General features: G+C 39.9%; 1 protein-coding gene and 1 long non-coding RNA gene across 2 annotated transcripts; both read left to right on the top strand.

The window, feature by feature from the left end:
- The first annotated feature begins 1740 nt into the window (after window positions 1-1740).
- On the top strand, window positions 1741-4437 carry LOC148724480 (uncharacterized). The gene is made up of 3 exons (XR_015990662.1): window positions 1741-1813; window positions 3904-4002; window positions 4367-4437. It is a non-coding gene; the product is annotated as an uncharacterized LOC148724480 (long non-coding RNA).
- A 1384-nt stretch (window positions 4438-5821) lies between these two features.
- On the top strand, window positions 5822-13713 carry LOC148724479 (uncharacterized). The gene is made up of 2 exons (XM_088731796.1): window positions 5822-9282; window positions 9920-13713. Exons 1-2 carry the CDS (start codon window positions 5846-5848, stop codon window positions 9975-9977), a joined length of 3495 nt encoding a protein of 1164 aa, XP_088587922.1. The 5' UTR covers window positions 5822-5845; the 3' UTR covers window positions 9978-13713.
- Window positions 13714-14174: the final 461 nt, after the last annotated feature.

Genomic DNA, 14174 nt, shown 5'->3' with positions numbered 1-14174 from the left:
TGAAAACATCGTTTCGATTTCATTGAAGAGGATGTATGGGAAGTAGCTTCCCTTCCCCCCCTCGTCTTCGACCTGCTGTCGATACGATAATGTGAAGCTTTTTAGAGGTCTATACAGGCCAATCTCAAAAATTATTTTCGCTTTTAATTGGATGTGTAATACGATGGGCTCGATGATTTTGTAGCTCTTTGCCAGCGTGATTCTTTTACAAATTATTTCAGAAGATACGTAAGCTAGGATTCCTCCTTCTCCCTTCTTTCTGTCGTTTTTATAGAGCCCGTAACCAGGGATGGGAAATTAACTGTTAGGATAGATGGAGTCAATTTTGGATTCGATATCATCCGTCGGATGAGATGATTCTGAAAAGCTATAAAGAGAAAATCAGATTTTGCATTTTGATTCTAAAGTAGATTGTTTCGGGAGGACGGCAGGAAATAAATAAAGTCATAAATAATAATCATAGTAAACAAACATTCATTGCAGCGCGTCGCCACAAGAAATTTTTGCATCTTTCGTAATATTATTCCAAACTCTGTAACACAGTGAGCGTTGCGAGGCATGCATGTCAAAAGTTAGAGACACGTTAATAGAAAATTTTCCATCTGAAACACCTTTCTCTTTTAATATAAGTGAAAGCTGATAAGAGAATTATACAGGCTTTATGGTGCCTTTAAGAAACCTCCTGCTTTTGATAAAAATTCCGCACTTATCATTAATATACTGCTTGTGTATTTGGAGACGGCATTCGTACCTTCGCTGCAAGCGTGCTTGGCAAGTTCACTTGGCAAAAGTAAGCGGATTTGGTCATTGTTGACTTCTTGGCGTACTTTGTCAAGCGGCCAAAATTGTGCTCAAACGCCCCACCTAAGCATAACTTTCTGTTCAAGGATTCCTTGAGTGATCAACGTGCACGTGTTATAGAATAAAGAAAAGTCACTAATTAGTTTTTGGTGTTACTGTTGGGTTTTTCGCTTATATGCATCATCCACTAAGTTGTGAAAAGTTTCTTCCAAGCCGCTCGCTCACGAAAGCAGACTCTTTACCTTGAACTTCCACTTAAAAAGATTTAAAAACACGGATTCCGCTCAACTCTTCGGTTCAAATTCCCCATCTTACCCCGGCAAGGTTCAAATTCCCTCCTTCCCTGATACAGACGACAGTCTAATGCCCATGGGTTGCTGGGGGGAGATGCTTATTGAAATTTCGAATTGATCGGCTCATTAACTGGCCAGAGCGGTTGAAGTTTACTCATCCCGAACGACAATAGAGGCTGACTGCGCAGACTTAAGATGTGTTGATTAATCCAACCGTTATGAAAGAGATTTTACATTTGTATGGATTATGAAAATCAGGAATGGGTAAAGGGAAATCTCGAAGGAAAATATGAGGTTCGAAAGTACAGCGGTAATATCCGACAACAAGAAAAGAGTCTGAGCACCAGATTCCCTGATTCCCCGCTTCTCCTTCCCCGTTCCATGTTCCTCATTCCCTTTCCCTCGTTCTCCTTTCATTGTTCTCCTTCTCCATTCTCCGTTCCCCGTAACCCGTTCCTCATTCTTCATACTTCGTTCCCCGTTTCTCGTTCCTTGTTCCTTGTTCCTAGTTCCTTGTTCCTGGTTCCTGGTTACCCGTTCTTTGTTTCTCATTCCCCTTTCCCCAATCCTCGTTCTCCATTTCCCGTTCTTGTTTTAGTAACATCGAACGAAAGCAAAAGTTTTAAACGTTTGTCATTGATCCACAGCACGTGTACAAGGGAATTCAGCGAGAATAATCCTTCACCAATGAAACAGATCTGATTCAGCGCCTGTTTGAGGTGAGATCTCATATTCTTTATTACAATTCTTTGCAAAAAACACACGGCAGTGGTATATTCTTAATAATATTGCCTCCATCAGATTCCAAAGGAAAACAAATGCACGGAACTTATTTACAGCGTTGTTTTGTGGAAGATACGGCGCGCAAAATGTTATTTGGCCAAATGTGCACACACAGCCAGTGCACTTTTCTAGGCGCCATTTACGGCTGGATACAACTTTGTTACCATTGCAAACGTGTTTTGCCTTATTCCTTCAAAGCCTTATGCTTGAGAAATCATGACTGATTCAGAGGAGGGAAACCGAAAATACCCAGTCTGTGTAATAATAATAACTTTTTACAGGAGCAACATCTCACAATTTGCCGAAGGATGTTGTTACAAATTGCGTAGACCGATAGTTCGTAGTATTACAAAATGCTACAGACTTCATTGCAAAAAGCTTTGCTCGCTTTTACTACAAAATGATGCTGCAACGAGTATTACAAATTCCGTAAATTATTTCGAAATGCCGAACCCATTATAATAATTACAAAATGCCTACGTTCTCTCTGCTGGTTTCCCCTAAATAACTATCTTGGTGGCTATGAAGTCTTCGAAACTGGTTTAAGGGATGAAGACTATTTTTATAGTCCTCTTACAGTTTTTCCACCAGCCCAAACCAGCTTAAACTTCGCTTTGTATCAATATGATATCTTGTAAAGAAACTACGCGCGTTTCATCGTTGGTGATATCACTTTTCTTTCTGTCGGATGTTTTGTCTTTAGAAGATGTTGTGATATATTTTAGGGATTTGATTATTTCTATAATTATTATTGTTATTTTACTGATCAGGGGCGTAATTTGTCTTCACTTCGGTTATTTTTTCTTCAATCTTTGTTTTGTAGAAATTTTTTTTTCCGTTTCTCTGATTTTAGTTTCGTGCGTCATAAATTCAAAATAACACCGAAAAAGTCACGATTTATATATTTTTTATTCCTATATTTTTTCTCTCGTCCCTAAAAACTGAAATATTACGGATCGAAATTCCGTGAAAAAATATACGACAGAAGATTCCGAGTTCCAAACAATCTCATAGTGGACAAAGATTCGATTGTTTTATCCTAGTGTATTGGCCACCCGGTTAGCTCAATTGGTTGGAGCGCCGGATTGTGTTGTGCGGGAGGTCGAGGGTTCGAGCCCCGGCCGGACCAATACTCATGGTCTTATAATAAGTGAGGAGAATTTGCTACCTTTCTATAATTAAGAATTGGATAGATCTTCTAGTCTTCTCGAATAAGGACGAACAAACCGTGGTGGTCAATTACCCTATGTGTGTATGTATGTAACTATGAATATGTGTTTTAATGTTAAGTTTCTTGATTTTAGTTTCGTTTGTCATAATTTGTGAACGAACACTGAAAAAAAGCACGATTTTTATATTTCTGTAAGGTAAGTAATGAGTAATGTTCTTCTCTCGTCTCCGAAAACTGATATTTCGGATCGAACTTTGTGAAAAATTTATGACAGAGGATTCCGAATCTTATAGGTCGAGAAATATTTGACTTTTTTACACTAGTATTTTGGTAATTATTAATATGTGTTTTAAGATTAGGTTCAAACATTGTTATGACTGTGGCTATTTACATAAATCTTTGTTTTGGAGGCGCGGTTTCTTAATTTTGGTTTCATCCATCAAACGATCGGGATACTAGAATCAGAAACTTCTACGTTTTCCATTTGGTGAGCAGCTTAAAAAATCATTCACTGACACTTGATTTTTTTTTTCTCTTAATTCTGACAGATGCTTGTTTATATTTGGCGATAGAAGATTAAAATGTGAGAGCAATCTTTGAAACGAGGTTCTCAATGGGGTTAACCGTTAGCCTAAAACGAAAAAAGAATTGTCCATTGAACGTAGAAAAATTAGCCATAAAATCGTTTCTTTTATCGTAACGGAAAGAGATTGACCATTAGCAGTGATATGCCCGAAATTCCAAATGTAAAGACCCTCTTAAACCTGCTGACGACTTGTTTTTTAATCGATCAAGTTGACATTTTGTTCTTCACCCACACGACTCTTGCTATTTGCCTTCATCTCCCTTTTACAGGTTTTACTTCGATTTCTTGGTTTTGATTTTTCAAGTCACACGAACAACGCATCAAACTCGGCACGTGTCACTTGCCGAGTTCAACGGTTCGTTTGTAAGGTAAGAACTAAAAAAAAAACATTTAGATAAAAAAAAAATATATGTAGTCCTTTTCCTTTTCTAAACGATAAAAAATAATTATACGGAGACTTGTTTCAATCATTGATAGAAATACAAGAGATCCAAACAATCTCAGGAATTAGGAAGATTTTTCGTTGCAAAGTTTGACGCAAAACGTGGATTTGTAGGTAAGATCTGATTAGCAATTCTCCCTTCTTGGTCCTACACAATTCCTTTAAAAAAAGTTTGGAGAATTCAATGTTAAGTCAAGATGGCATCCTTCAACTGATCAGTTTAGGTATTCTCAACACCTATTTGCATATCTATTATCATTTGAGATTGACAGGATTTGTTTTTCTTTCAGTTTCCCACTTCTGGTTTCACTAATCAAACGACTAAGATACCACTGAACGCGGCACGTGTTTACAAAAAAGGTGAGCTGTCTTTCTCTCGTAGTTCTATGGCTTCCGCCCATTATTTCCCACTTTTCCTGAACGAATTAACGTTTTGATTCTGTGAGAAAAATGTTAGAAGAATGTAAAAGCTCTTCGTGTAAGCGAGTCGAAAAAATAAATGGCTCCGTAACGCGGCAAACAAAAAGAAATGTTTTCTATTCTTTGTCAACGGATGTTCAACAAATCATTCTATCTGAAGGTTTCACAATATGCCCAAAATAAGCCGACAAAAAAAGAATACAAAAATGTTCTGTAACAGAAATTGAACACTCAACTCAATGAATCCAAAAGCGAATTTCTAAATCCGAGATGCTTTTGATACTCTGAACTGCGCGCAGATAAAACTTCAGCAAAAGTAATCAGGGGGGCAGGGGCAGGTCACTCAGTGTTAATATGAACCAGTTTGAAATTGTTTATTGATCGTTTTGCCATCTAAAGGACCAGTCGTTACTTTTCGCTGTTGGGAGGGGAGAGGGGAGGGGGGCAGGGCTGGAGGATTTTGGAAGATCACGTGATTCTTAGGGGGGAACAGTGGGGGATCAGCCGTCTCCAACGAAGAATAATGGGGAAGGGGACTAAAGAAAATTGACTGACGAATACCTGCCAATAAGAGAGGGATCATAAAAATTATTTATCCCCCCCGGCGATAAATAATGACTATCACTCCTGAAATTTTCTAACCGAGAAGTATTTTGAGGTCCAGTACTTTGTTTGTAACTGAACACTTATACAAGTGACAGCTGCAGGTGTTACTTCCTTGTACGTAATTTGCTGATGGGAACGTATCGCTGGGTGGGGTCGCATTTTCAGATTGACTCCAGAGAAATAGATCCTCATGATCCCTTGAATGACTATAATGGAGTCGCAGTTTTAATAGAGTCATTGGAAGGGGGTCATATTTCATCAGGGTTCTGGGGTTAAGAAAATTCTGGTAAGAAGGGATTTGAAATAGAAGATTTGAGGTTAAAAAGTCGTTACCATATAACAACTGACCAAAAGTGACAAAGATGGGGTCTGTAAGACTATTAATGGGGTGGAGGGTTCTGAGAGGCCAACGGCACATACCCAGCAACGTTTGATCTAAGTACCGCCTCCCATGGGGGGGAGGGGAGGGTACTTGCATGTTTTCACACAAATGGTTCTGAAAAATTTGTTCAGAATTGTTGTTTATGCGCAATTCATTAGCTCTGGGAAACCAAAGAAAGTAAAAAGAATGTTGCACTTGCTCCAACACGCATTCGAGGAAAGTGAGCACTCTGCGTAAACTATTGCAGAGAGATGGCTACCAAGAGTCAACATCTAATTTAATCATTCAAGTTTTGGTATTTTCACCTTGTTAATTTTTTTTATTCTATTTTAGGAAGGCATTCTGTTAAACTCAAGGAGTGATGAATAACACGCGGGAAATCCTAAAGAAGATCAGGATAGGCTTGGATGTTGCCACATATCTACTTAAGACTGATCGTGGTATACAAGCCACTTATTTGTGCGATGAATGTTTAATCTTACTCAATAATCTAGGCTTTGATGCTAACGGCCTGGATGTCTCTGAGGTAATATTCCATGCGTACTACGCAATCTCTGGTTACACAAACGCAGTACGATACACCAAAAAACTTATTGCCGCGTTCCACGATGCTGGAACAGCAATGATAATGCTGGGAGACAAATATAAAAAACGCAGTAGGCTTACAGAAGCCAAGAAACTTTTTGAAAGCGCAGTTGCTATCGAAAAAACAATTGGTGACAAAATTAAAGAAGCAATTTCTTATGGGTGGCTAGGATTTGTGTTTCAATCACTTTGTGAATATCAGAAAGCTGTAGAATATTGCGAGAAAGCTCTTGCTATCGCAACAAAAATTGGCTATAGGGAAGGAGAAGGAAGGTGCTATGGGAACCTTGGAACTGTGTTTCACTCACTCGGTGAATATCAGAGGGCTAAAGAATATCACGAGAAAGCTCTTGCTATCGCGACAGAAATTGGCGACAGGAAAGATGAAGGAACATGCTATGGGAGACTTGGAACTGTGTTTCAATCACTCGGTGAATATCAGAAGGCTAAAGAATATCACGAGAAAGCTCTTGCTATCGCAACAGAAATTGGCGAAAGGAGAGAAGAAAGAATAAGCTATGGGAACCTTGGATTGGTGTTTCAATTACTCGGTGAATATCAGAAGGCTAAAGAATATTGCGAGAAATCTCTTGCTGTCGCAACAGAAATTGGCGACAGGGAAGGAGAAGGAACACAATATGGGTACCTTGGAATTCTGTTTGAATCACTCGGTGAACATCAGAAGGCTGAAGAATACTGCGAGAAAGCTCTCGCTATCAAAACAGAAATTGGCAACAGAAAAGGACAAGGAACAAATTATGGGAACCTTGGAGTGGTGTTTCAATCACTCGGTGAATATCAGAAGGCTAAAGAATATCACGAGAAAGCTCTTGCTATCGCAACAGAAATTGGCGACAGGAAAGGAGAAGCAGCACGCTATGGGAACCTTGGACTTGTGTTTCAATCACTCGGTGAATATCAGAAGGCTAAAGAATATCACGAGAAAGCTCTTGCTATCGCAACAGAAATTGGCAACAGGAAAGAAAAAGGAACAAACTATGGGAACCTTGGACTTGTGTTTCAATCACTCGGTGAATATCAGAAGGCTAAAGAATATCACGAGAAAGCTCTTGCTATCGCAACAGAAATTGGCGACAGGAAAGGAGAAGTAGCACGCTATGAGAACCTTGGAAGTGTGTTTCAATCACTCGGTGAATATCAGAAGGCTAAAGAATATTACGAGAAAGCTCTTGCTATCGCGACAGAAATTGGCGACAGGGATGGAGAAGGAACATGCTATGGGAATCTTGGAAGTGTGTTTCAATCACTCGGTGAATATCAGAAGGCTAAAGAGTACGACGAGAAAGCTCTTGCTATCGCAAAAGAAATTGGCGACAGGAATGGAGAAGGAATACAATATGGGAATCTTGGACTTGTGTTTGAAGCACTTGGTAAAAATAGGCTGGCTATCGAACATTTGGACAAATCACTCGCCATCAGCATAGAAACTGGTGGCAAAGACTACGAAGGAAGGTGTTACGCCGGCTTGGCAGGTGTGTTTTATTCGCTTCATGACCATGAGAAGACAACAGAGCTATGCGAAAAAGCGCTGGGAATCTTTATCAATATTGGCGATAAAGAAGGACAAGGTTTCATCCACCTAAGACTTGGGTCCGTGTGTCTATCGCTTGGGAATTATGACGAGGCGGAAAAACACTTTGAGAAAGCGCACTTGATAGGCAGCGAAATTGGAGGCAATATGATTCACTTTCAAAGCCTTCTCGGTATCACTCGGTTAAAGATATTGCAATCAAAGCAGGACGAGGCAATGCTGTATCTTCGTCAAAGTATTGAGATTTATGAAAAGATACGAAATTTTCTCGAAGGAAACGATGAATTTAAAACATCTCTCTTAGAAAAGTACGGTGATTTCCCCTACAAGTTGCTCAGTCGCATGCTGTGTTACAGCGGGAGCCTGCAAGACTCTCTTAATGTGGAGGACCTAAGGCGCGCTAGAGGCCTCGCAGAATTGATGGCGGATAAACTCTTAACTGGAAGCCACATCCCAACTAATTCAACATATCGGCCCAGGATCGAAAGCATCGCGAGTAAAGAGGGCAATTGCACATTTTTGTACATTTCATATCTTGAACGGTTTGTTCGTTTGTGGGTTCTAGAAGCAAATGGAAGCATTCACTATCGAGAGAGCCCCGAAATGAAAATCAACACCCTTTTAGCTACGTCCGTTTGCGATGTGGAGGATATTTTTAGAAATAGTGCCAAATGTTTCCGTATTTTGCCTAATGAGAATTGCGAGGATAGATCTTTGGGTGACGACATTGCCATGTCCCCTCATCAAGAAGAGAGCCATGCAACCATGCAAGGCGAAGAAACCAAACGGAATGAAATGATTCTTCAACTGTGTTATGACCAGCTTATCGCTCCTGTCAAAGATTTACTAACAGAGCCTGAAGTCATCATTGTGCCTGAGAAATGTTCGTACCGAGTCCCTTTTGCTGTTTTACGGGATGAGTCAGCAGGAAAGCATTTTTCAGAAACCCACAGAATCCGCATCGTCCCTTCTCTGACCACTCTCGGGATCATTCAGGAATGTCCGAGGGACTATCACAGTCAGACCGGTGCGCTGGTTGTGGGTGATCCTATGGCTGGCAAAGTGCATTACAATGGACGTACCCTGAACTTGACACCATTGTCCGGAGCAAGAAGGGAGGCAGAGATGATCGGTCGACTCCTGGGTGTTCAGCCTTTGTTAGGAGAGCGCGCAACAAAGCAGGCGGTACTTCACGCACTTCATTCAGTGAGCCTGATACATCTTGCCGCCCATGGTAATGCCGAGAGAGGAGAGATTGCCCTGTCCCCTAACTGCACCACTAAAAGTATTCCCCAAGAGGAAGACTATCTTCTGACAGTGTCTGATATTTTAAAGGTGAAGCTGCGAGCTAAACTGGTCGTACTTAGTTGTTGTCACAGTGCGCGTGGAACGTTTAAACAAGAGGGAGTCATCGGAATCACTCGGGCGTTCCTAGCATCTGGTGCACGTTCTGTGTTGGTGGCATCGTGGGCCATACAAGACGAAGCCACAGAGCAGCTCATGAATCATTTCTACATACACCTGGCTGCTGGAGAAAGTGCCAGCGAATCTCTTCACCAGGCCATCCAGTGGTTGAGAGGCAACGGCTTCGCCGAACCTACCCAATGGGCTCCGTTTGTGCTGATGGGAGACAACGTAACTTTCGACTTGAAAAAATTAAGGTAAGCTTGTTTATGAGTGATTTTGTATAATTGACATTACCCACTTGAACTTGTGAGAAAAATAGGGAACCGCCTTTTTCTTAAGTTAGAAAAACGTCAAAAAACTCTGCAAGTATAAGATTTTATATCATGATGGCACATATTGAAGGATTTTAACCCTTAACTCGTAGAAGTGATTAACATGTAACTTCTCCCTAAAGTATTTTCAGACATAATCCTGCAAAAAGGTAATTACTTATCAGGTACAAATTGTTCTCTTGGTCTAACACCAAATTCTCGTAACCAATTTATAAGGAAATGTGTAGCAGCTGAGGGGAGAGTTAAAACTCAGATATTGGGAGGTAAAGAGTTAAAAAAAAAAACAGATTAAGGTTCAGTGTAGTTTCTAAAGTGTGCAAGATATTTACAATTATACCCTTAGTGCAAAGATTGACAGGACAACGACCACAATCTGAGCGAAAAAAAAAGATAAATAAATAAATAAATAACTAGGGAATATATTAATCGATAAATCCATGAATACGGTGACTTATTCAAGCTAACGTTATGTCTATATCAAGTCTAATGTAAACAACTGGAAGATGATGCAAACGTAAAAATGTGTCACATCATTCTTAACTCAAAATGTTTGCTTTAGGCAAAAAGAACTGACGGAGGAAGAGAATGATGAGGACAAGAAACAGAGTAGCGACTGATCCCTGACTCTCCCTCCCCTCCCGTTCTCTGGAAGGAAAACTGGTATCTTTTCAAACAAAAACTTTTAACTTTGCACTGCTATTTGGAGTGCTTTTTTTTACACGGCCCAGCTGTCAAGCAAGCGATGCCATTCGCCCGAAAATTGTGTTATCTTTGCCGCGGAGGAACAAAAATGAACAGATGATTGAATATTAAAAAAAATTGAGAACATTAAGAAATTTTTACAATGCGAAAATTATGGCACTGTTCTTTGAGATTACAAAAAAACATTCACTTTTTTATTTTTGTAGGATATGATTCGAAATTCTATCCACTAGCTGTTATGATTTTCTCTCTAAATTGATTGGGAAAATCAGCTCGGTAGTACGTAAAAAAAAAAACAAACAAACAAACAAAACGACCGAAAAAACAAAGAAATCACTCCCAGATTGATAGGTGTGTATTCTGAATTGTCATTAGATAGATAACGCGTTGATATTTTTGTAATGAGAATTCGCATGTAAATCACTTAAGGGAGTGAGTGGTCGAAAGGCACAGGCGAAGACATCTGGGCCGGGTCTTTCAAAGCTGGGTTATGATAACCCAGGGTTAGCGCGTAAAATTTGATTTCAGATCTGAAAGCTTTCAAAGAAATTTCAGTTTAATTATTCTTGTCAACAATTTGATGATTGGATGCTATAAAGAGAATAAGGAAAATTATTACAGAAAGGTTCTTGAATAGAGAAATAAGGAAACCTGGATTAAAATTTAACCCTGGGTCAGTGCTGTTCGGCGTTCGTAGAACTAGACCTGTTAATTTTTGGAACCTAAACTGTAATATAGTAATAACAATAATAATGGTTTTGGCAATAGAGTGCTTTTGGAATGAGTATCGTAAAACTGAAACAAGGGAATCACAAAAGCCAATCAGAAGAAAGGAAAATACTTTTGAGAGAGCTCAAAATAAAAACCGACCAATCATCCAAAAGCGCGGGAAAATGCGGGTGACCCAGTCATAATTATTTTTAGTTTAGCATCTGATTAGTTGAGAGATAAGTGAGTGTTTTCTGAACCAATCAAAAAGCGAAGTAAGGCAAAAACGGAGCCAGCCAAGATTACTTTTGACACACAATAGGCCATTTTACAGTTGTGTACTTAGTTGCCAAGCCTTTGATTCATATTGAGGCTGAAGGTGACCTTGTTGTGATAGAGACCTGTATCTACTTAGCATGATAACAAAGTGATTTACATTTGAAAGGCAGCATGGTTTGTATCATAACGAGGAGAACCCTAACCTCACTCCCATTCAAAGGCTTGGCAACCAAGCACACAACTGTAAAATGGAACATTGCTCTATCACATAATCATAATCCTTAAAAGTTTATTCTCAGCTCTGAGACTGCCTGGAAGAGAGTCTCAAGCTGATGTTGTTGTGGTCTATGGCTTTTCCTTTGATATAACATCTTACAACCGAACATTTATTATTATTTTTTGTTCTCGGGATTTATCCTTCTATAGTTGTTAATGATATCTAGACAATGGCTGTGATGGAAAGCCTCTATCGTTTTTTCACTCCTCTGCTACCAACGCGCCGTTTTTTATTGCGCTTTGTTTAACCTTCTGAATGCTTGGAACAGTCTGCACTATCACAAAATGAAATCATACCACTAGCTTTCAAGTAAGCATTTGATGTTAGAAAAAATATCTTAAGTACAATCGAACGAAGTGAGGAACCATTACTTGTTTTCTCCTTACCCTGCCGTTTTGAGAAAAACACACGGAATACACCTGTAGCAGAAAATACCATCTTAGTAATTCGTGCAAAGTCCTCTACACTATTTACCTCTCCATCGAGGTGTGCCTGTAAAAAACCTATCCATTCCACCCTGGTGTGCCTGCACCCTCTCCATCTTAGTGTGTCTGCGCATAACTAGCCTCTTCATCCCTGTGTGCCTGTACAAAACTAACCTTTCCACCCTGGTGTGTTGGTACAAAACTGCCCTCTCCACCTTTGTGTGTCTGCCCATAACTAACCTCTTCACTTTGATGTGCCTGTACAAAACTGGCCTTTCCACCCTGGTGTGTTGGTACAAAACTAACCTCTTCACCCTGGTGCGTCTGCGCATAACCAACCTCTTCACCCTTGTGTGCCTGTACAAAACTATCCTTTCCACCCTGGTGTGTTTGTTCAAAACTAACCTATCCACCCTGGTGTGTTTGCACAAAAATACCCTCTCCACCCTGGTGTGTCTGCACCTAACTAACCTCTTCACCCTGGTGTGCTTGCACATACCTCTCCACCTTGGTGTGCCTGTACATGACTAACCTCTCCACCCTGGTGTGCCTGTACATCTGTACATAACTAGGTAACCTCTCCACCCTGGTGTGCCAGTTCAAATGTTGCGATACACCGTTTACTGACTCCATCCCAGATTTACAGCAAATCAGGACACGTGTTATCATGTGTCAAGGAATATTACATAGCCTTACGGGGTGATCATGTAAATTTTAGCGTGACAAAAACAAAATCTTTCAGCCCCCCCCTCCTCTCCCCTTGAGCGATAAATAATGACAGGCCCTGGGCTAAGAATAGCTGATGTGTAACAGATGCAGAGTAAGAGTTCTTGTCAACAGCTCATCCGTGTGATTAAAACTTGTCAGAAATAAAATTATTCTCACCATATTAATGAGCCTCTCTTTGCATGGGCATTTCCGAAGAAGTCGAAGACGCTAAGATCACCGCGGATAAAACGAAGATCTCAAGATTGAAGCGAAGATGCGAAAATTGACCAAAATTTGCGTGATAACAATAAACATTAAGATATAAAACTGTCAAAACTCGCAAGCACTACAGAAAATTTCTTTTGTTTCTGAATTTTGGCATTTTCCCACAATTTACTGCGATTTTGACAACGGCATCAACAGTGGATAACAGTCGCTGCCGCGAAACCACATGATGCCATTACAAGTCTGAAAACGACAAAAAATAGTCCACAGATAATGTAATCATTAATGACATTAATGACGTCAATGAAAACCCACGAGCCAATGGTTCTATTTCATTTCTATCATGTTGGTCGTGTCGCTGTTCTTTAACCTCGCGTTTTGCAGAGTATAATTTATTCATGGTAGATTTCGACTTAGAAGTTAAGTATTCTCTATATACCATCAACTCAAAATATACCGAAACGCCGCCTTTAAAGTTGTGGTGGTGTCGAACGACGTTATGTGAGCAGGGAAGCTTGCAATTTCAATCTGAACAACAAAGATCTTCCTGAAAAAAAAAAAAAAAACGCGAAGAAAACGAAGACCGTGGGTACCCACAGAGAGGCTCATTAATAGTTCCTGTATGACATTCGCGAGGGTTTACCGGTACAAAATACTGCCCTGTATTTGTGTCGTAAAGAAGAACTGTAAAAGGACGAATCGTGGATCATAGATAAAGATATTAGTTTCTTACTTTTAGACTACGAGCAGTTCCCCTTTTTGGCGAAGTCTGTTGGGCGAGTAAAAAATATAGATGTCCCCACAGTGTGCTAACATCAATTTTTTTCACTGAGTTTTTTCTTACTCGCGCAATGGACTTCACTGAAAAGGAGAGACTGCTAGTAGTCTGCTCCCCTGAGAAATAGAAGTTTCCCGAGTGTTTTTTTTTGTATCATTTTCATAATCAGTATGAGCTCCTGTGATATGATATTTCGTCACGATTGTAGAAAACTTAAATGTAAAATAAAAAGTATATTTCTTTTTAATGTCTTCGGATTCTAGATCTGTAAACTAAGTTTTACCACTATGTTATGGGATTGTTTAGGAATTTCCATTATTCTCGCCCCGGTTTGTGGAAGTGAACCCTCAGCCCACTCCCCCTCGATCCTCCGGTTCCTATCCTTTACACCTCTACATTAATATCTGTATTCTCCATACTAATCTCTCTACATTTCCTATAGTAACCTCAAGGCTGGTTATTTCAACAATTTTCCCCTTTAAATTTCATAATGAAGCTCAATGTTACCCTAGAACTTTCTTAAAACTTAAATGTGTTCGAATATGCCAAGAAAAACAGACGCCCTCCGCTAGCTTACGGAATGTGGCGATTGTAAACAGTTTCGCCATGGGAAATGGAGGAGAATTTGAAACGAAAGCAGGGATAAAACCCATCTGTCGTCGTTAGCTATGCAAGGCTAGCTTATTGTATTGATTTCCTGATCGAACACGGT

This window comes from Stylophora pistillata, chromosome 8 (assembly GCF_964205215.1).
Source record: "Stylophora pistillata chromosome 8, jaStyPist1.2, whole genome shotgun sequence".
NCBI classification, from domain to species: Eukaryota; Metazoa; Cnidaria; class Anthozoa; order Scleractinia; family Pocilloporidae; genus Stylophora; species Stylophora pistillata.
The sequence above is the reverse complement of the archived record's forward strand: the minus strand, read 5'-3'. Positions and strand labels throughout refer to the sequence as shown.

Coding starts and splice junctions, on each gene's coding strand:
- LOC148724479 (XM_088731796.1), top strand. CDS start 5,846: ATGAATAACACGCGGGAAATCCTAAAGAAGATCAGGATAGGCTTGGAT. Junction 9,283..9,919: donor TTCGACTTGAAAAAATTAAG/GTAAGCTTGTTT, acceptor TGTTTGCTTTAG/GCAAAAAGAACTGACGGAGG.